Source organism: Cervus elaphus, chromosome 33 (assembly GCF_910594005.1).
Source record: "Cervus elaphus chromosome 33, mCerEla1.1, whole genome shotgun sequence".
In the NCBI taxonomy this organism is placed as follows: Eukaryota; Metazoa; Chordata; class Mammalia; order Artiodactyla; family Cervidae; genus Cervus; species Cervus elaphus.
Window position 1 is genome coordinate 72,402,218 of NC_057847.1, and position 22,024 is coordinate 72,424,241.

At 40.7% G+C, this 22,024-nt stretch overlaps 1 protein-coding gene across 6 annotated transcripts in view; it reads left to right on the forward strand.

The window, feature by feature from the left end:
* EPB41L5 (erythrocyte membrane protein band 4.1 like 5) overlaps window positions 1-22,024 on the forward strand; it is a 156,925-nt gene that overhangs the window by 70,402 nt on the left and 64,499 nt on the right. For 5 of the 6 annotated variants that reach the window (XM_043894711.1, XM_043894712.1, XM_043894715.1 and 2 more), the window contains exon 16: window positions 468-583. In XM_043894711.1, the coding sequence (XP_043750646.1) occupies window positions 468-583 (116 nt within the window). Of the gene's footprint in view, window positions 1-467; window positions 584-3,696; window positions 6,118-22,024 lie in introns of those variants that run through there. The other variant, XM_043894717.1, reaches the window with a different exon arrangement.

Genomic DNA, 22,024 nt, shown 5'->3' on the forward strand with positions numbered 1-22,024 from the left:
AAGCACTAGAACACTGTAGTTAATTATCAGTATGATAGATAGTAGTATTATTAACCCAGTTTTCATATTAGTATAACCTCAGGAAAGTTTTATGCATTTTCTTTTTCTTATCTATAAAATGGCTCAACCATATGAGACCTGTTACTTTATTCCCTTAAGATATTATAATAGAATAGGTTTTAATGTTATAATAAAACATTTTCTGACCCTGTAAATCCTGTAAAATGGAAAAAATACTAATGTTCAGTTAGATTATTATCTGTCCCAAAGGTGGTATATAACTTTCTTTTTTGTTGTTGTTGTTACTGATTATGTAAGAATTTTTATTTTTATTTATTTAGGTATATAACTTTCAAGCATTTGTTTATTGCTGTTTATTACTATCATTACTGTTCACTGTGTAGCTAGTATTCCATGTTAATATTCTACTTACCAGTGAAGAGATCTTTTAAAATTTGTGTCCAAAGGCTTGGGGTGTGAGGTCCACTGTGCCTGTGATTCCTTCTGTTCCCTCTGGTCCTGTGGTAGTGGAGGTCGAGAATCTTCCAAGGAGTCCTGGAACAGACCAGCACGACAAGAAATGGTTCGTTTATTCATTAAACCAAAATAAAGTGTTGCTTGCCTAAGGGTGTTCTGAATCCCCAGCCATAATCTTAGGCTACTTGAAATATGATTGAAAGCAAATTATTCATATTTGTAAGCTGACAAAAAAAGCATGTTGGTGAGCTATCATATTGGGATGAGTAAGGGATGCAGATGAAGCAGGGTGACATGTCAGTGAAGCCTGTGAGACGGCTCTCCTGACTGGTTAGTGTGAGCTGGGAGTGGCAGTGGTTTTCTGTTAAAAAAGACTTTAGTGCTACTCGATAGGACCTTTTCCCAGATCCATAAGAATCATGTCTTCAGTCCACGTTATTCTACACAACGTGATGCTATTGCTTTGGCTGTGTTTTCTTTATTAAAGACTGGAGATAAAGCCAAAACAGAACCGTAATTATAGTCCAGTAAAACAAAGCATGAAATATTCCATGGGGAAGAGTTGGAGAGATAATCTTATGATGGGAAGATACTTCATTTGTTTAGAGTCCCAGGGTTTTTTTTTTTTTTTGAGACTAATAGTGAGTGCACAGATATGGATACTTTGTGGCTTATGGGGTTAATCCATGAGGTTCATCCCTTCCTGAATGAATGTATGTGGCCTGGGGGGCTCCTTGGGGATTATTTGATTGAGTGGTCATGTTGGGCATCATCTGTTCAAGTTTTATGTCTGTTTATGAAATGAACTTTGATAATTGATAGGGTCTTTCTCTTTTTCTTTTGCTCTCAGTTTATGTAGTACCTGAAATCTAATGAGTTTCTGTTGGTGATCTCAAGGTTTGGGTCAGCTTTCTGTGCAACCAGCTCTTCCTTCATGGTGGTGGGTCAACAGTGGTTGGTGATTATTTTCAGTCTTTGCTATGTAATTGTTTTTTCACTGTTATTTTGGCTTAACTAACTGCAAGGTGCTTTGCTTTTGATGATTGGACATGTTTTTGCTTCAGTTCCAAATAACTTGATGAGTTTCTAAGATCAAGGGGATTTTTGCCCTTGTTTTCTCCCATTATCCTCCCCCCCCCCCTTTTCTACTTGAGAATGTGGTTGGGGTACTTTGTGTGTGTGTGTGCACGTGGGCACACACTTAAAGGATAAACAGTGAGGCTTCTACACGTCAAATTTTAGTCTTTTTTTTTTTAAGCCATTAAAAACAGTTTCTTCAGTTTCCTACTGAAAACGCAGCTCCAGTAAGAGGCTATGTTTTGTCTCCTTGTTACCGCCACATCTTTGGCAAGGAAACATAGTACTGAGATTTCAACTAGAAAAGAGCTCATTTAATACATGCTTACATTTTATGTTAATACGAATGAGAGTCTGGTTTGTTTGTATCTGTATAATGTTTAAATCTTTAGCTTCTCAGTTTTAATTGGTACATATTTAAATCTGTTTAATTTGATTTATTAGGCATTTACTCAGTTCCTTTGATGCAGCCTTTGAAAAGAGAATGCTGAGTCTATGAGTATTTCAAGAAAAAGGAGAAATTTGGAGCTGTGTGTCCTTCTTTATATAACTGTATTGTGACCACTTCTGTGGAAATGGAGCAGAGTGGTGGCCCTCAGGCCCTCAGGCCTCCGTGTGTGTCAGCAAGGCCTGGGACTAAGCATAGAGCTGGCCTGTCTTGGAGCTGATGGGTTCCCCAGCCTTAACTTAAGATGAATCTACATTTCCATTTCTGTTTCTGCATGCCTTGATTCTAATACTTTCACATGAATGTAAAACAGTCCTCCTTTAGAAAGTGATGGTAATAAAATTTGGAAATGCTCCCTGGGTTTGGACGGTTGGGTGGAATAATGGACTATTCTATTTCTGGCAGATAACTTTTAACCAGTTTAATCTAATTGTACTCCTTGTTGAGTTCTGTATATCTTCTAAATGACACCATTATTTGAGTGAATGATTTGGTATGTCAGTATAGAATTACCCCATATTTAAACTATCTTTTGAGAATTTATGTATTTAAATTCATTAACTATTTATAAACAAAACAATACTATGCAGAAAATCTTGCATATGTATGGGAGAACATAAACCTAATTTTCTAAATTTTTAGATACCCTATATTGAAGGCTAGATCTGCTATTTCTGGGTTAGATCTGATGAATAGCTTGTATTGCAGTTGAAGGAAAGATGATAATTTTATTGTTTAAAAAAAAAACAAAAAAGACTTCCAAATTTGTCCTGAAAATCCTTTTAGCTAATTTATTTTCAGTTTCCTTAAGGAAGAAAGGTGAAGATGCATGCCTTAGTTGAATAGAATGTCTGTCCTTAGACATTTTTATAATTGGGGTGATTTTTTCCCTTTGTAGTTACCTTAAATGTGTGCTGCCCTTTTGGCCATGCACAAAACTCTGGCAAATGTTTCCTTTCTCCGGGAGGACTCTGATCATTTCTAATCAGAAATTGCTGCTTTGCATGTTTCACTCTCTTCCTTTCATATGTTTGCTTATAGCACTTGTGATAAAAGGCACTAACACTTTGTTGGAGGGGCTTTTTCTCATCACATTATCTGTACCTGTTGAATTTAATTCACTGTAGAAGGAACAGTGTTTCTCCATTGTTAATTGGAAACATTGATGTCTAATTACATAGCCTCTGTGAGGGCAGATTTTTTTTTTTTTAATGTTCTTTCTGAATTTTCTTTCATGGACTTCAGTTTTATGCCACTTGATTTGTGAAATAACTTTTCACACTTGCCCTTTGCTGTATGTGGCTTTGTCCTTATGTAAAATTATCCTTTCAGATACTTGAATGAAGTAAATTGTAAGCGTTTTTTCTTCTCATTAGGACCTCAGGCAGCTTTTCTGCCTTTGATTTTGATAGCAGTATTGGGGACAGATACAGAGTGTCTTGCTCTCTGTGAAATTCCTTCTTCATTTAATTCACCTGACTCTGATTACTTGTACATATTTCCATATTGCCATTTTCCACTACATGTGGCTTTGTGGATCCCCATCTGTTGTTCTTGGACGCCCTCGTTGCATGGCGTAGCTGCTGGTGACTGCTCGCGGCAGCTTGCATGCCGGCCCCTCGGCCGCCGTTGTCACCCTCCGCCTTCCTCTCCTCCTGTGACTGACTGTGCTCCCCTCCCCCCCAACCATCCAGGCTCTCCGCTGCCGGTGATCGCTCTCAACGCGGTGGAAACCAGTGGGACGCGAGGGCCTTGTCCCCACCCCATCCTGCACCTAGAAACTGCCCTGCCTTTGTCCATGAGCACAGTGTGAAGAATGCAGGAGCCCAGCAGGACGCTCATTTCCCTGGCCCTGCAGCCATGACTGACATATGAGTGTTGAGCCTCTTGGGCACTGGGACTCTGTTGTGCAAGTTGACGGTATACATTTCTAGAGTTTATAGAGGATCAGTCACATTAAGAAAATTTGCGAGAAGATATTTTACACTGAATCACTCATTGGGTAGTGTTGTTTGTTATTGAAATCTTCTGTGAAAGGGAAAAGGATCTGAAGAAGCTAGATGCCATCAGTGATAGTGACAAATATTTTTGTGTCGCAAAGGGTATTTTGGAAAGATTTTCTGTGATTTTAATATGTTAACACATCACTTAGAAGATGTTTCAGGAGAAGATTTGTTTATGAATAAACTGCCCATTATCACCCCAGCCTCCATGCAGCTCCAGTAGATGGAGGTGAGAAGAATCAGTCCCACTGAAAATGCACACAGAAGGGAGCATGTCCAGGCCAGGCGGATCAGCCTGTGGCGATACTTTTATAGACTGCTCTTACACACTATCTTTAATAGTTCCGAAGCGACCCAAGTCTTAATTTCAATTGAGTGCCTGAGCTTCTATTATTTAATTACTGTTTAAATTAAGTTTAAAACTTACTTTTTAATAAACACAAGTATTTTAAATTAGCAGAAGGTCTAGAAATCACTATAATGTGCCTCATGTAAAGAGAGGTGTCTGAATGGTTACTTTTGCATGATTAACTGATTAATCAATGGCGAGCTGAATGGTTATATTACTACTGAATGGTTGTACAAATGGAAGATGTATTTACTTTTGCCTTTTCACTTTTCTCTTTTATCTCATGCATCTGATAGATTTCCCGGGTTTGCAAACAGGCTCATAATCTGGCCTTGCACAACCTCTAAAATAAAATTCTGAAGCCAAAACTATATCACTTTTAATACTTAATGCATATCACTTTCAATCACTTTTTGCATATGTTATTATTTTTGGTCCTTTATGAACTTCAGAATGTAATTGTCTGTGGTCTTTGGTTTACCTCAGAGAGGCAAATTAAGTGGAAGAAATATATTTCTGATGTAACGGGAAATGATGTAAAGGGAAGAATTTCTTTTGTCTTTTTAGAGTTTAAAATTTTAAGTTTTTAAACATTTAAACTATATTTATATAGAGAGAGTCATTTTATAGTCTGAGAATTCATAGTACATCAAGATAATGAAGATTTAATTAAAAATAACATAACTTGTGTACCATTCTGCTCACCTCAGAGGTCAGTCTTACTGTCTGCTAGATGAAGGTTTCAGAGGGCCTTATATTAGTGGGTTCTTGGTTGCAAATATAATACAACTTGTCAGTAGAAGACATAAATAAGTGGAAGTAAGTAATATTTAGGGAATTTAATTTATAGGCAGATTTCAATCTGAATTTATTAAGTCATATATAAGTATTCTTTAATGTATCTACATATGAGCAGATACATATCTTAAATAGCCCAGCTGAAAACTCTTGAAGGCTATCATCATAGCATGCTTAAACATGGCCACTAATGTGTACCCCTCATGATTCTGCTAGACTTAAATAGCTCAGACTCTTATTGTCAATGGTGATTATTTTTTTTAAGGGAATTTGAATCATAACATTTTAAGCACAGAAACTCTGATTTGTTCCATTTAAGAAAAGATTTCATGTGTATGAATATGATTAAAACCTTACTATTTTTATAATAGAAACCAGAAAGAGGGATAATATCAACACAGCTTTCTGGTCTCTTAGAAAGTCCTAAGGTTTGACTTCTGTCACTTTAAAATTAATCTTAAAGTCTGAACCCCTGATACAATGCCTCATATTCGTCTTACCCAGAATCTTAACTTGGGGAAGTACAGAAGGATTGTGATTGAAGAATAAACTCTTCTGTTTATAGTAAAAGTGGTCATTTCTGTACTTAGAATTTTAAGTTAGTACTGTTACATTTAGGTAATAGAAGAGTCACGTGGTTTTCCTTTGTTTGAAAGCATTGTTATAAAATAGCTCTTTGCATCAGTGGGAGGATCATAATTGTAAATTCCTGCTGATAGAGTCTGGGTTGGAGGGGTGACGGGGCAAGCAGTTGGCAAAGGGTGGGGGAGTGAAGGGCTAAGGCTGAATGGTCGTAGAATCAAGCCTTTCTACCTCATACAAGTTCCTGTGCTCCAGGATCTCAGAGTGCAAGTGTTGGGAATATTTGCTGCTCGTATGTTCAAGATGGATATACAAATTGTTTCCAGAGGTATGAAGAGTTTATCAGTGGTTCATCCTAAATTAAATAAATTGTCGCCAACCTTTTTATATTCTGCATTTTATTCTAAAAGGTCAGTGACCCTACGTCGTTGACTGGGGACCTAATACACTCCTGAAGCACCTTACTTAGCTGTTTACTCTCCTTTTGATCAGAGGGATCCATCAGCCCAGAACACCAAGATCATGTAATTCAACTTCAGGGCTTTGGCTAATTTTGCTTAACTAATTTTAACATCTTGAATTAAGTTGGTTTTGTGTCAGCTCCCTTTTTATAGAAACAGCAAAGATAGTGAAGCAACCTTTACACTTTGATGCATGAAAATACATGCACTTCTTAAGATCATTATTTCTTTTGATGGTAAAAGCACTTCTGAGGCATTTACCTATCTCTGAGTGTAATCTAACATTTCTAATCTTGATAGTGTGTAATCTAACATTTCTAATCTTGATAGTGTGTAATCACAGATACACTTTTAGATGAATTTACAGAGAAGAATGAACTTTATCCTGTTATATATGTCTGTATATTACAGAGAAAAACTTTATCCTATTATATATATATATATATATATTTTGAAAAAGCAGCCCGTGTACAAATATTGTAATATCAGTATAATTTAGATCATTTTTAAGTGGGGGTTCTTTTATTTAAAGTGTTGACCCGGAAGCTGTTGTTCATGACAACATTCATGACAGTTGTATCATTCTTTGTTGTTAAAATTGTTCAGGATGTAGAAGGTGCCATGTAAACATGTCAGGGTTATACAACTTATGTTTCTCCTGAATGGAAGACAGGGAGGCAGCTTATTTCATGGGATAAAACCATTAGCTGAGCCTTATTTATGGGAGATTCTCTTATTTACTAGATTTTTGCATATTTGTTGTTTTGCTAGAAAATAATTTTGTTTAGTAACCTTGCTTTATAACTTTCATGTGTCTTGATATCCCGTGTTTCATCTTTCTGTCTTGCCAAACAGGAAAACAGATGAAAGGGTAAGGAGTGGAGGGCTCTAGTGTTTGGGGTTTGAGGAGGAAGAAGAGTATTGTGAAAATGACTGGCTTTATAGGCATAAGAAGACACTTTGATCCCCTCTGCTTTGATCCCCTTCCTGTCCGTGTTCACAGCCGTAAACTGAGAGAAGTGGGAGGGTGGTTGTCCTGCGTTAAGGCCCTGTGCTCTGACGGTGGAGTGGTCAGCGCTTGAACCACAGTGCTCTGTCCTGGTTGAAGCAGACTCTTCATTTGTAAATCATCATTAACTGCTTTGAAAAACCATTATGTTTTGTGTGCTGAGCTTTGAATATTGAGTTAGAAAATATCACATTGCATTAATTATTTTATATCCTGATATATAGGACTTACATGAATTTGCAGAAATAAAATCATCTTGTGCCAGTGACATTTAATCTCTTTACCCCCACATACTTCTTAATTTTAATATACATCATGCCACATCATCACTTATACCTTGCTTCCAGAATTGCTGTGAATGCTTGCATGTGAGATACTTTTATGTAAGGGACAGAATGTGAAGATATGCCTGTGGTGGGGAAGTCCCTCTCTCCATGTGCCTCTGTCTCATGCATAAAATGTGATTTGTCAGACCTTTTCTAGATGTTATGAATCATGTGAATTTAGGTATGGTGTTCTTGCTCAGCTTCTCCTTTTCAAGAACATATATCTTTCTCCTCCTTTCTTCATATAAATTAACTTTTACTTTAGTCGCATGAAATCGTTGTGAGAATTGTTTGTTCAGCTGACATTTACCTCGATGGTAAAGATACTAGGGCACAGGCCTGTGGAAAATGTGTTTTTATATGACTTCAATTCTTGACCCCTGCTAATTTGTAACATACTAGCTCCTTTGAGCTCTTTGCGCTGGTGGGAAATCACAAGAGCCTCAGAGAAGGAGTGAAATTAGAGAAGAGAAAATTTCAAAAGAGATTGCGGAAAGGGAAGAAAAGTTTAATGATATATTTTATTGTTTATGCCAAAGTAGAAAAATAAGTGTTCCTCTTTTTCCTGAAGAAATTGTTCTCATAGACTTTTCGTTTTTAGAAGATTACATAAGCCTCTGTTCTCCTAACAGCAGGCCATGGCCTTAATTCTGGGTGATGGTGCTTGAGTGAACTTTTTCCCTTTTTGTTCCTGACAGCTGGCCAGCATTTTGTTTACACTGGCATGGAAATAGATACCTGACTCAGTGAACAACATTCTCTTAAGGAGTGTGACTGGAACCTCCCTTGGTGGTGTAATAAACCTATACCTCCTCCTCTTGAAAACAGGTTCAGCAGCTGCAGAGCTCATTTCTTGTTGTCAAAGGAATTCTTGTTTGTTTGTCTTTAACTAATTTTAATATGTTAAAAACAAATGAGACATATACCGGAGTATGATTAGGATTTCTAAGAGGTTGCAGATTTCTTAATAAAGCCTTGATCTGCAGACAAAACTGATTATTGTTAATATATAATGGAAACTATTTAAATTATTAGGGATGGAAAAAAAGAAAAGAATGAAAGGTGAGATGATATAGGAAGACAGCTGCTACCTTGGTTTTTCTTGTGGAGCTAGTTGAGAGGGGCATCCAGAGAACTGTGGACACACCCAGCATGTAAATACCATCAGAATCTATATTATTACACAGAAGGATTTCCTACAGCAAAGTTACATTTGCAGCCCAGCCACTAGCTTCAGTGATTATTTAATTGCAGGCTTGCTAGTTTGGGCTTCCCTTGTGGCTCAACTAGTAAAGAATCTGCCTGCAGTGTGGTAAACCTGGGTTTGACCCCTGGGGTTGGGAAGATCCCCTGGAGAAGGGAAAGGCTACCCACTACAGTATTCTGACCTGAAGAATTCCATGGACTATACAGTTAAAACTGGACATGAAACAACAGACTGGTTCCAAATAGGAAAAGGAGTACATCAAGGCTGTATATTGTCACCCTGCTTATTTAGCTTACATGCAGAGTGCATCATGAGAAACGCTGGGCTGGAAGAAGCACAAGCTGGAATCAAGATTACCGGGAGAAATATCAATAACCTCAGATATATCTTGCAGATGACACCACCCTTATAGCAGAAAGTGAAGAGGAACTAAAGAGCCTCTTGATGAAAGTGAAAGAGGAGAGTGAAAATGTTGGCTTGAAGCTTAACATTCAGAAAACTAAGATCATGGCATCTGGTCCTATCACTTCATGGCAAATAGATGGGGAAACAGTGGAAACAGTGGCTGACTTTATTCTTCTGGGCTCCAAAATCACTGCAGATGGTGACTGCAGTCATGAAATCAAAAGACGCTTACTTCTTGGAAGGAAAGTTATAACCAACCTAGACAGCATATTAAAAAGCAGAGACATTACTTTGTCAACAAAGGTCCATCTAGTCAAGGCTATGGTTTTTCCAGTGGTCATGTATGGATGTGAGAGTTGGACTATAAAGAAAGCTGAGTGCCGAAGAATTAATGCTTTTGAACTGTGGTGTTGGAGAAGACTCTTGAGAGTCCCTTGGACTGCAAGGAGATCCAACCAGTCCATCCTAAAGGAGATCAGTCGTGGGTGTTCATTGGTAGGACTGATGTTGAAGCTGCAACTCCAATACTTTGTCCACCTGATGCAAAGAGCTGACTCATTGGAAAAGACCCTGATGCTGGGAAAGATTGAGAGCAGGAGGAGAAGGGAACGACAGAGGATGAGATGGCTGGATGGCATCACTGACTCAATGGACATGGATTTGGGTGGACTCCGGGAGATCACCCGGTGAATGGTGGTGTAATAAACCTATACCTCCTCCTCTTGAAAACAGGTTCAGCAGCTGCAGAGCTCATTTCTTGTTGTCAAAGGAATTCTTGTTTGTTTGTCCATCTTTGTGATGGACAGGGAGGCCTGGCGTGCTGCAGTTCATGGGGTCGCAAAGAGTCGGATGCGCCTGAGTGACTGAACTGATATGATATAGTCCATGGGGTTGCAAAATTGGACACCACTGAGCGACTTTTACTTCACTTCTGCTAGTTTGGAGATAAGGCCCATTTTTAACAGCTCGTGTTAATTCTTTCTGGTTGGGGACGAACTTCTTCCAGCAGAGTCCCGGGAAGCCTTTAGAAAGACTTGGGAAGACTTGGTACCAGAGGGTTCGCAGATTGACTGTGTGGCTGAAATGCCAGTTATGTTGGAACAGTAGCAACAACCAGTGATTGAATGGGTTGGAAAGACATGGACTGTCAGTTGGAGGAGTTGGGATTTGGTGAAGAGACCTGGGGCCATCACTGCAAGGTTTTAAGTGAAAGATTTTGGGAATCTCGTATCACTGTCTCCTTTTCTGATTCACCTCAGCATTTGCTGAATATCTTCCAGAACACCTCCTCCTTTCTCACTTCCTCACACAGTCACTTTGCATGATCCTTCCCCTAACCTACCTGTGCTGTTTAGTTGCTTAGTTGTGCCCAACTCTTTTGTGACCCCATGGACTGTGTAGCCTGCCAGACTCCTCTGTCTATAGGATTTCCCAGGCAAGAATACTGGAGTGGGTTGCCATTCCCTTCTCCAGGAGATCTTCCCAACCCAGGGATCAAACCCACGACTCCTGCATTGGCAGGTGGATTCTTTACCACTGAGCCACCAGGGAAGCCCCCCACCCCCCGCCCCAATTGTACACGTCTAGCTAAATTCTGGGTCTGATCCTGGGTAAATCCAACTCTGTCCTCTGTGCATTTGGATGGGAATTGTGAAATGCCATGTCATTAAATGGTCTCACTTTAAATGTTGGCTATTGAGCTCAAGTTTCAGCCCTTCAGTGCTGCTGAAATCCTGTCACACTTCCTGAATCTGTCGATTTTCCCACTTGTCGGCAGTAATGTCTCCTCTTGCAAACCTCCACCATCTCCTTGCTTCTCATTCACTCCGTCTCAGGTCATGACCTTGCTTCCTGTTCACTGAGAAGATGAGCCATCAGAAGTGATCTGTACATCTTGCAGTCTGATGGTGGATTAGCGTCTCTCTGTCAGAGCATCTGTGCTCAGTCTGGCCTCCTGTGCCCGCATGGACTGGCCCCAGTGAGGCCCCGTGCTGTTGCACGTGCTCTCCTGGAGACGCTGCTCACACTGAGGCATGAGAAGCGCTGGCCTAGATCTCAGCACCTGTCATCGTCTTGGCTGCTCCTGTCTCTAGTCAGCCAGTAAGTTCTGCCAGTCCTGACTCTGTATCCAGAGTTTGCTTGTCACCGTTTACTGCTCCTGCCCTGTTTCCATATAATTCGTCTTAACCTGGTCTCCCATCGCCCTTGGCGCCGTCCTGTCTCATATTCCGCATTGATGGTACTTCAGACTATATCACGTTCTGCTTCTGCTCAGACCTTCCAGGGTCCTCATCTCAGACTGAAACCCAAAATCTACATGTTGACAAAAAAGTAATTTTTCCTACTCCTTGACTTTGCCCACCTTCCTCCAAAGACTTGGTCAGATGTACTCTGCATGTTCCATCTCTAGATTTCTGAACTTTACCTCTGCCTAGATATTCCTTCCTTGAATCTCCTGTGGTTCATTCTGATACCTTCAGGCTTCTTACTGGAGAACATGGCTGACCTCTGTAAAATAATAATGGGCCCCCAACCTTCTTGGCCTTTTGTGTCCCCGTTACCTTGCTCATTTTTTTTCTCTTCGTTTCATCTTACATGTATGTTTTCTTTTCTTTCTTTATTTTGTGGGTATGTTTTCCTATTTGTCATCTTTATATCCTTTAATAGAATATCAGCTCTATCAAGGGAGAGTGTTTTGTGTATTCCTCCATCCCTGGAGAAGTCCTGGGCTCAGCACTCCATAAACGGTAATTAATGGTTTGTCACACTTGGTGATGAAAGGATAGTCAAAATGTTGTCCCTGGCTTCAAGACGTTTACATTCTAGTTGTGGAGAAGAGCAGATTTACAAATAACAGATACACGTGCAAAGTCATTTAGTAAGTGAAGTCATAGAAGGTAAATGAGGTTGAAACTGAAGAAGGCTTTCTAACATTTACGTCAGATTTTGAGGGACGTAGAGGCAGGAACACTGGGTGGATAAATCATTAGGGACGAAAGGACTGTAGCAAAAGAAAATTTTAAAGTAGCATAGGCAAGTTATGGGCTTCCCTGGTGGCTCAGACAGTCAAGAATCCGCCTGCAATGTGGGAGACCTGGGTTCCATCCCTGAGTTGGGGAAGATCTCCTGGAGACGAGAATGGCTACCCACTCCAATATTCTTGCCTGGAGAAGTCCATGGGCAGAGGAGCCTGGCAGGCTACAGTCCGTGGGGTTGCAAAGCTTTGGACATGACTGAGCGACTTTCACTTTCTTTCAGGGAAAGTTACAGTCGAGGAGTGATGTATGGGGTTTGAGTAGTTAGTACAGAATTCATGAGAATGTTTAGTAATAATGACAAGTTGACATTTGAGTGCTTCTGTGCCTGGCCTCATTCTGGAGTTACGGCAGTTATCATTTACCCCAGCAAGTCACTGAATTCTAATACAAATCTAAGACGTTTAGGCCAGTGAAGAAATCAGGCATGATGAGAGTGTAACTTCTCCAAAGCCATGTTGCTCGTACAGGGTATGGCTGAGCTTCAGACTCAGCTTAGTCGTAGGGCCCAGACTGGTGTCTGCTATGCTGACTTGCTCCATCACGGTGAAAAACTCTGTGAGGCCTGCACTTCTTTAGAAAGTGCACTCTGGAGGCCTTGTGAGGAGTTAATGTCAGTTGGTGGGAGATTGGGATAATTAAGTCATGCTGTATCCATACTATAATTGTTAAGAAATGAGGAAAATCTGCAGGAGCTGCTTATTGGAATGTGTCAGTGCTACATTGTTGAGTTAACAAACTCTAGTGAAGTGGCTCCTTGAGGTATGTCCCCACTTCTGTAAAAACCACCAAGCCATGTGTCTGTCTGTCAGGTGCACAGAAAATGCACCTGGATAGAGTGAATTTTCAGAGAGTGGGGTGAAGGAGACATGGGTTTTCTTAGCTAGCGTGTACTACTTTAAATAAGTAAATATGGATTAAAATGCCCTAAAGTGTCATGGGGAACAAGACAGATTGCTTCAGTGTGTTCAGGTAAGGAAGGAGGTGTACAGGTGTGACAATGCCCTTGTGTGTTCCTTTGTGCGTGTGGAAGAACGGATGTGTGCGGCAACATTGCCAGAAGCCGCAGAGTGAAAGTGCAACATCTCACTTGTGTTTACAGACTTAAGTGTATTCACAGAAGTGTTAGAGCCGTCACCACTTCTCAAATTCCAGAACGTTTTCATCATCCTCCAAGGAAACCCTCACCTGTTAGCAGTTACTGCCCACTGTCCTCTCCCCCAGGCCTGCAGGCACTAATCTACTTCTGTCTCTGGATTTGCTCATTCTGGGCATTTCCTATAAATAGACGCGTACAATATGTGACCTCTTGTGTCTGGCTTCTTTCACTTAGCACAGTGTTTCCAAGGCTCATCCATGTGGTAGCCTATATCGGTATTTGATTCCTTTCAACGGCTCAATAAATTCCCTTGTGTAGTATACAGCATTTTGTCCATCAGTTGGGGGACATTGGGTTTCTACTTTTTGGCAGCTGGGAACTTTAATGTACAGGTTTTTCTTTTTTTAATAAAACACGTATGTTCATTCCTTTCAGGCATGCATATACATAGGAGTGAAATTGCCCAGTCATATGGTAACTGTTTAATGTCTTGAAGTGCCAAATTGTTTTCCAAAGCAGGTACACCAGTTTACGTGACATTTTCATCACGGCCGTCCCAGTTGTTGTGAGGGTGTTGTGTCTCCTTGTGACTTTGTTTTGCGTTTTCAGGAGGCTAATGATGTTGGAATTTTTGTAAACATACTGGCCATTTGCATATTTCTTTGAAGATGTGTCTATTCACATCCTTGCCCATTTTAAAAATTGGCTATAATAATCTTATTTACCTATAGCTTCTGAAATTTTGTCTCTTTTTTTGTTTGTGGGTTTTTTTTGTTTAATTCCCCTGGAGGCAAATTTGTGTATTAAGTTTTTTCAAAGAACTAACATTTTGCTTGAATGTTCTGAGGCATTGTCTATGTTTGTCCCTACCTACGCGAGACAGAATGTGTAGAGTAAAAATAATGCACAGTGACATTTACATTAAATAAGTCTTCAATATATGAACAACTCTTATACCAGGACAATTAGATGTTTCTCTGTTTTAGAGAGAATGAAAAGTTTTGTAGTTTACATCTACAGAAGATGGGATGCTCAGGGATGAATTACTGGTATACTATTACATTTAAAAAAATTCTCTGTTGAACCTTGCCTATTTGTAGATGGTAGTCCTGTCTATTTGTGAGTTGCAGTGGGACAGTTAAATTCATCTTTCTGGATGAAGGGCAGTAAGAATATTCTGTTTGAATGACATGTGTATTTCCCTTGAGAAGAGAGATTGCAGTGAGCCTGTTTGGGTGACTAGGGGTAAGCCCTGTAACAAGTTATCCAAAAATGACATAAGTCCTCACATGGTTTTTGCAGACAGGCTTCAGTCGGGAGAGGTGTTTTATCTGAAGTTGCCTATTAAAATCTCAGTAACCCACACAAGCGTCCTTGAGATAAACCACAGCCTGTACTCAAAGGCAGGGGTGTGGTGGTGAGGGAGGAAAGATTGCTTAGAATCTTTGTGACTCAGATGTGTCAACCACAGTCTTACTAGAAGATGGGGGGTTGGGGAATGAATTCTGCTACCTTTTTGGCTTTGTTTTGAGACAAAGTTTGGAAAAGATTGAAAAAGAAAACGTTGTTGATATCACTCACAATGGATGTGCTTCTTTTAATCCCTCTCCACTTGTTTACACATCCTGTCCCCTTAACCCCTCTTTTACTGTGGAATGAAACGGTTGGGAGTCAGAGGGGATGTGTGGAGTGTTGTTTCTCTGTGACTCCTGACCTGGTGACGTGTGTTTACACTGTAGAAAGTGGACAGGCCTTGTTTTTTCATGCCGTTTTCCTCCTCAGTGCTAACCATTTAAAGTTAAACTATTTTATTTTGGACTGTTCTGTACTGTTTTGAGTGGCTCCTAAATGAACATTTGAGATTTCATGAGGATTTTCATTATCATTAAATTATAGTTTGTGTCTTGGTACACATAGAAGTTAGTAACTCAGTTATTCAGTGACTAGTTGTTGAGTACCTGCTGTATGCAGTCACTGGCCTGTATTTTAGAAAACAGTAGTGAGCAAGAAAGACATCAGTTCCTACTCACGACACCTACATTCTAGTGAAGGAGACTTATAGTAATTATACAAACAGGTGAAGGTGCTGGGGTTTCAGTAGTAGTAGATGCTATGAGGAAAAGAAGGTAATGTCAGTGTGAGTGAGTGTAGGGGGAGGGGCAGGCAGGCATTCGAGGAGACCCTTCAGTTGACATGTAAGTGGTGTAAGGGTCAGCCATCCAGAAGAGGAGGAATAACTCGGGCAGAAGTAACAGCTGGCACAGGGGCCTTTGAGTTGCCTTTTGAGGGTAGAAAGGAAAGTGGATGGAGCAAAAGTGAGGAAGACGCTGGTGTGATAAAGGTTCTGAGGGTGCTAGGCAGGGGACCGGGCAGGTGGGCCTTGTATATCAGGGACAGTATTCAATCAATGGACATGAGTTTGAGTAAACTCAGGGAGTTGATGACGGACAGGGAAGCCTGGCGTGCTGCAGTCCATGGCGTCGCAAAGCATCGGACACGACTGAGCAACTGAACTGGACTGACTTTGGATTTTATTCCATGTGCGCTGGGGAGCCTGTGGTGGATTTTAAGTAGGAGAGGGATGTGTTCTTTACATGCTCTTAACTTTTTATTTTTCTTTTTTCTTATTTTTGTGATACACTCTTTCAGAAGATGACTTTGTTGTAGGGGAATCTAAGGCAATGCTAGATTTTTTTCCTGACCAGCCAAGAGTTAATTTCCATAGATTTTGAGCCTTCCCATCCAAATTCTTTAGCAGGTATATTTTTTTAGAGTGATAACATTATTTTCTGTGGTCCATGTACAAGGCGTTTACTACATACATCCAGAGAATCGCGTATAATGCCCTATTGTTAGCTAATACACACTATCCACATTCAGGTTTCCTCATTGTCCTCATACTGTCTTGCAGAGCAGCTTCTTTGGTCCAACTCAGGATTCTACATTAGTGTTGTGTTGATTCTTGAGCGTCTTAATCTGCAGCAGTTCCTTGGCCTCTCTTTATGTTTCGTAGCATTAGCATTCCTAAGTAGTACAAAGTTACTGTTTCATATCATGTCCCTAATTTGGGTCTAACTGATTGCTAACTCACTATTCAAGCAAGGCGCTTTGGCAAGAACATGTGACGTGTCTACACGTCTGCAGACACCGCGTGTTGGTGGTGCATCCCATCATGGGGTACTTGGCACCCCTGTCCGTTACTGATGGTGTTACTTTACGTGGTTAGACTATGTCTTTGCACTAAGGGAGTTATCTTTCTTTGGTAATTGAAAAGTTATTAAATTCCTTGTGTAAGGTTATTTTCCTTTGTAATTGAAAAAATATCAGATACTTTGTGTAAATATTGTTTCCCAACAAACTTGTACCTAATGGTGAAAGTGAGTTATTCCAGTTGTTAGAAATGGCAACCTGCTAACCATCATTCTAAACCAGTTAGTTGGTGCTCTACAGGAAGAACTTTTATCTCCCTACTTACACACGGATCAAGGGTACTCTTGGTTGGTTTTGACTGAGTTATCCATGAGCGCTGTTATTCCTTCTTTAAGTTTTACTGGAGTAGAGTTGCTTTACAGTGTTGTGTTAGGGTCTCCTGTGCAGTGGAGTGAATCGGCTGTGTGTGTCTGTATGCACCCTCTTTGTTGGGTTTCCTTCCCGTGTCGGTCACCACAGACCATTGAGTAGACTTCCTTGAGCTGTATAGGAGGTTCTCATTAGTCATCCATTGTATAAACGCATGCCAAGTGGCTTCAGTCATGTCTGACTCTTTGTGACCCTGCGGACCGTAGCCCGCCAGGCTCCTCTGTGCATGGATTTTCCAGGCAAAAATACTGGAGTGGCTTGCCGTGCCCTCCTCCAGGGGCGCTTCCCCACCCAGGGACCGAACTGTGTCTCCTGCCTTGGCAGGTGAGTTCTTTACCACTAGCGCCACCTACTGTGTGTATGCCACTTACTGTTATCCTTTTGTTCCAGGGATCTTCCCAACCCAGGGATTGAACCCAGCTCTCCTGCATTGCAGGCAGATTCTTTACCAGCCGAGCCACCAGGGAAGCCCGTGAATACTGGAGTGGGTAGCTTATCCCTTCTTCAGGGGGTCTTACCAACTCAGGAATTGAACCAGGGTCTCCTGCATTGCAGGCGGATTCTTTACCAACTGAGCTACCAAGGAAGTCCAGAGACCCGTCCCACATTTGGCCAATGAGACCCTACACACTGCATCCTGTACCTCTTAACATGTCCTCCCACTTTTTAACCACTTTCTTATTTTTCAGCATAAGAGTTTCCTTATTCATCTTACACTTTCCTTGCCTTAGCCCTGAAATCAGCCATTTCTTTAAGAGCCCTGATTCCTTTAAGTTAAAATGGTGTTTAGGAGCCAAGATCTGGGTACTGCCTATGTTTTTTACTGCTATAAATGTCACTAACCTGTGGACAGTTAAAAAACTAATATGTAGGGCTCCCAATTGGCTCAGTGGTAAAGAATCTGCTTGCCAGTGCTAGAGATGTGGGTTCAGCGCCTGGGTTGGGAAGATCCTCTGGAGAAGGAAAGGGCAACCAACTCCCGTATTTTTGCCTGGGAAGCTACAGTCTGTGGAGTTGCAAAGAGTCAGACACAACTTAGCAACTAAACAACAAACAACAAAACGTTGAAATCACAAATACATTCAGATACTCTTATTCCCAGTCTCGTACCTCAGGTTCTCTGCCACCCAAGTTCTTCACTTCCATCTCCCTTCTCTCCTGGTGAGAAACCTGACTTGGCATGGATACCTCCGGGTTCACCCAGTCATACTGTAGATGCTACATAGTTTCAGAGTTGCTATATTCATATCTCCATCAGCAGCAGGCCTACTAAGTACACTTCAGTATTTCTTCACAGTTCTTCCTCCCCAGGCTAAGAGTAAATAGTTCCAAGTGTGATGCTTAAAGTTCACTTGGATTAATTCCTTTTTTTCCCTTCTCCAATTATGGCATTCTTTCTTGGTAAACACATTTTAATTTTTCTAGATGATGACATGTTCCCCTTCATTGCAGATGAAGTATATGTTTTTTTCTTACAGCTTTACTGATGTACTTTGACATACAGTAAAATTAATTTATGTAAAGGGTGAGATGGTTGGATGGCATCACTGACTCAATGGACGTAAGTTTGGGTAAACTCCAGGAGTTGGTGATGGACAAGGAGGCCTGGCATGCTGCAGTCTATGGGGTTGCAAAGAGTCAGACACGACTGAGCAACTGAACTGAACTGAACTGAAAGTCTTTGATAAGTTTTGGCACTTACACACCTGTGACACCAACACTGTAATCAGGATTAATGATGGATATGTTCAGTGTAGGTTTAATTTAGATTTCTTTTTTTATGAGCATATTTTTATATGTTTACTAGTCTTTGCATATTTTTTTTGTGAATTGACTTTTTATCTCTGGTGTCCCTTTTTCTTTTCTATTTTTAACCAGTTTTTGATGAATATTAAGGATATTAACTTTGATGTGGGAAATGGCAACCCGCTTCAGTATTCTTGCCTGGAAAATTTCATGGTCAGAGGAGCCTGGCAGGCTACAGTCCATGGGGTTGCAAAGAGTCGGGCATGCGTGCTTGCACACACACACACACATGATATCAGTAACTAACTCATGTAATATTAATTGCAAGTACATTTTCAATTTGTCATTTGTCTTTTTATTTTGCTTTTAGTAAGTTTTAAATTTTTATATAAACAAATCTGTCTCTTTTTCTTCGGTAGTTTCTGGATTTTAATAGGAAAGTTTTCCCCCCTGCCACATTTTAGAATTCAGCCGTTTTTGTTTCTAGCACTTTTGTGCTTTCATTTTCTTAAAATATATATTTGAATCTCAGATCCACTTAGAATTGCCTCATTACTAGGTGTGAATAATGAGTCTGTTTTATTCATTTCCAGATGGCTTTCCAATTATGTCAACACTAGTTTTTTAAAAATTCATTATAGTGCTAGGATAACTGGATATCCACATACAAAGGAATGAAATTGGACCCCTACCTCACGTCATATAGACAGTGAACTCCAAGTGGATCAGAAGCCTAAAGTTAATAGCTAGAACTATAAAAATCCTAGAGGAAAACATGGGACCAAATCTTTGTGACCGTGGACTCAGCAATGGTGTTTTAGATGTGATACCAAAAGCACATGTGACAAAACAAAAAATAGATAAATTGAAATTCATCAAACATGAAAACTTTTGTATCTCAAAGGATGTCATCAGGAAAGTGAGAAGCATCCTGTGGTACGGGAGAAAATATTGACAGCTGTTCCTGAGTTCTGTGGAGTGACTTGGCTTTTTTTCGGCTTTCCCTCCTCCTGGAGAGGGTTTGCCTTTCTTCAGTCTTTCTAATCAGTGAACACTTGTCCATCTGCTCCACCACCTGCAAACTGTTCTCTCCCCTCCCATGCCTTTTTTTTGTTTGTTATGAGTGAATGTGATTTTATGACCTTACACTGTCATTTTTGAGTGGTTTTATGAGAAAGCAGGAATAAATCTTGCTTGTTCAGTGTGCAGCACGTAATCCCCATGAATGCCTTTTGAAAAGTTTATAGTCCTATCTCCTCTAATATTGCCCCTCTTTTTTTATCTCTTTTCCTTTCTAAAATGTCTATTAAATGTATGTTGCAACTTTCAGTCTATGTTCGTCTCTATTTCCTGCCTCATATTTACCATGCCTTTTTATCTAGTGCCTTCTTGGTGGTTTTCTTCATTTTTATCTTTTAATTCAGTAATTCTTTAACTCTGTTTAGTCTACTCTGTCCCGTCTATTGAATGTTGAATGAGTCATTTAATTTCTCATTTCTCAGAATCTACTGTTCAAGTTTTATAAGCTCCTTCCTTGTTTTACCGATTCTGTCCTTGCTTTCTGTGTTTCAGCACATTTAATATACTTACTTTAAACCCTCTTTTAGATCGTGTTATCCTTTCAACTTCCTCAGCTATAACTGCTCCTACTTCTCGGGTCCCTCTGTTTGTCTGTCTCAGTATCACATTTCTTAACTTGCTTTGGAGGCTTTGTCTGTGAGCTCATAGACTTGCCTTGTTTTCTTTCAGCGTTGTGTTCCCCCCCGCCCTCGCCCCCTTCTTTCCATGCTCACCCTCTCCTCTAAGGCACTTCTGAAATTGCCGCAGCCTGACCCAAAGTACTGGAGTTTCAGTTTCAACATCAGTCCTTCCAGTGGACACCCAGGACTGATCTCCTTTAGGATGGACTGGTTGGATCTCCTTGCAGTCCAGGGAGTCTTCTCCTTGGAGTCTTCAAGTCTCCAAGAGTCTTCTCCAACACCACAGTTCAAAAGCATCAATTCTTCGGCGTTCAGCTTTCTTTATAGTCCAACCCTCACATCCATGCATGACCACTGGAAAAACCATAGCCTTGACTAGATGGGCTTTTGTTGACAAAGTAATGTCTCTGCTTTTCAATATGCTATCTAGGTTGGTCATAACTTTACTTCCAAGGAGTAAGCGTCTTTTAATTTCATGGCTGCAGTCACCATCTGCAGTGATTTTGGAGCCCAGAAAAATAAAGTCAGCCACTGTTTATGTCCTCAGCTCTGAAGAAGTCTTACAATAGGATCTTTCAGGGAAACTGCCTTCAGTCCTGAGTGAGCATACAGAGGTTTGATTGTCGTTTGCAAAGATACTTCTAATTCTTCCCTTTGTCGCAGGTAGGTACTTTCTGTTCATTTGAAACTGGATTAGAGCTTTTTCACCTCTGTTGCTGTCCAGAAGGCCCAGTCCCCTGACTCAGGTGAATCTGACTCTTGTTCTCGGCCTCCCAGGAGCTGTCACAGGTCTTTTGTTCCCTCCGAGGAGTTGGGTTTCTGACCCCAGTGCTTGTTTCCCCTCAGCTCCCTGAGTTCCTTCCGGCTCCAGCACCAGTTCACCGCTGGGGGTTTATCACTGTTGCGTCTGGAAGGGACTGAATCCTCTGCTTTATTTGTGTGATTTTAATTACTGTGTTTACCTGTTTTTCCAGTCATCTCCTCTCTTCCCTTTCTAGCCCATCATTTGTACATACAAAGACTATCTTATTTTCAATAACTGAAGTATACTTTTAAGTTACAGAAAGCTCAGTTCTAATCTAAAAGATTTCTCCTTTGCCCATACATACAGTAGTGGGGGTTTGTTCTTTTAATCTTCACATTCTCCCACTTTTGGTGGTGCGTGCTTTCAGGGTTGAGGAAGAGGAAAGAGAAAAGGAGCAGGGTCTAATGTGTGTGACGCTGCTGTGATCCAGCCAGGTGTGGCGGCATGAACATTACCACTGGTCTTGCGTGCCACACTTGAGTGTTTCCTCCGCGGCCCTCGCAGCACCCAGCCATCACTTCCCCGAAGAGTCAGTTTTCTTCCTACTCACTGTTTGCCACACTCTGTCTCCCGTATTGCTGGCTTTGGCTCTTAACTCTGCATACACTTCTTCCACTTGGGTCATCTTACCCTGAGACACCTGTCCCATAGGTAGAGTTCCAGTGAATATGCTTCAAACTGGACTCACATGTGGCACAAGGGAAGCATACATTTTTTCTTTTCTCCTAAGTTTTTATTTTGGAAGGGCTCAAGCCCACAGAAAAGTTGAAAGAAGAGTGAATGGAATAGTTATATGCCCTTCCCCCTAAATTTTCTACCTGTTAATATTTTGCCTATTTGCCGACACTGAGTTTTTCTAAACTGAAATAACTGAGGAGCACAACACAGACGTTACAGTACCATATCCATTAATACTTC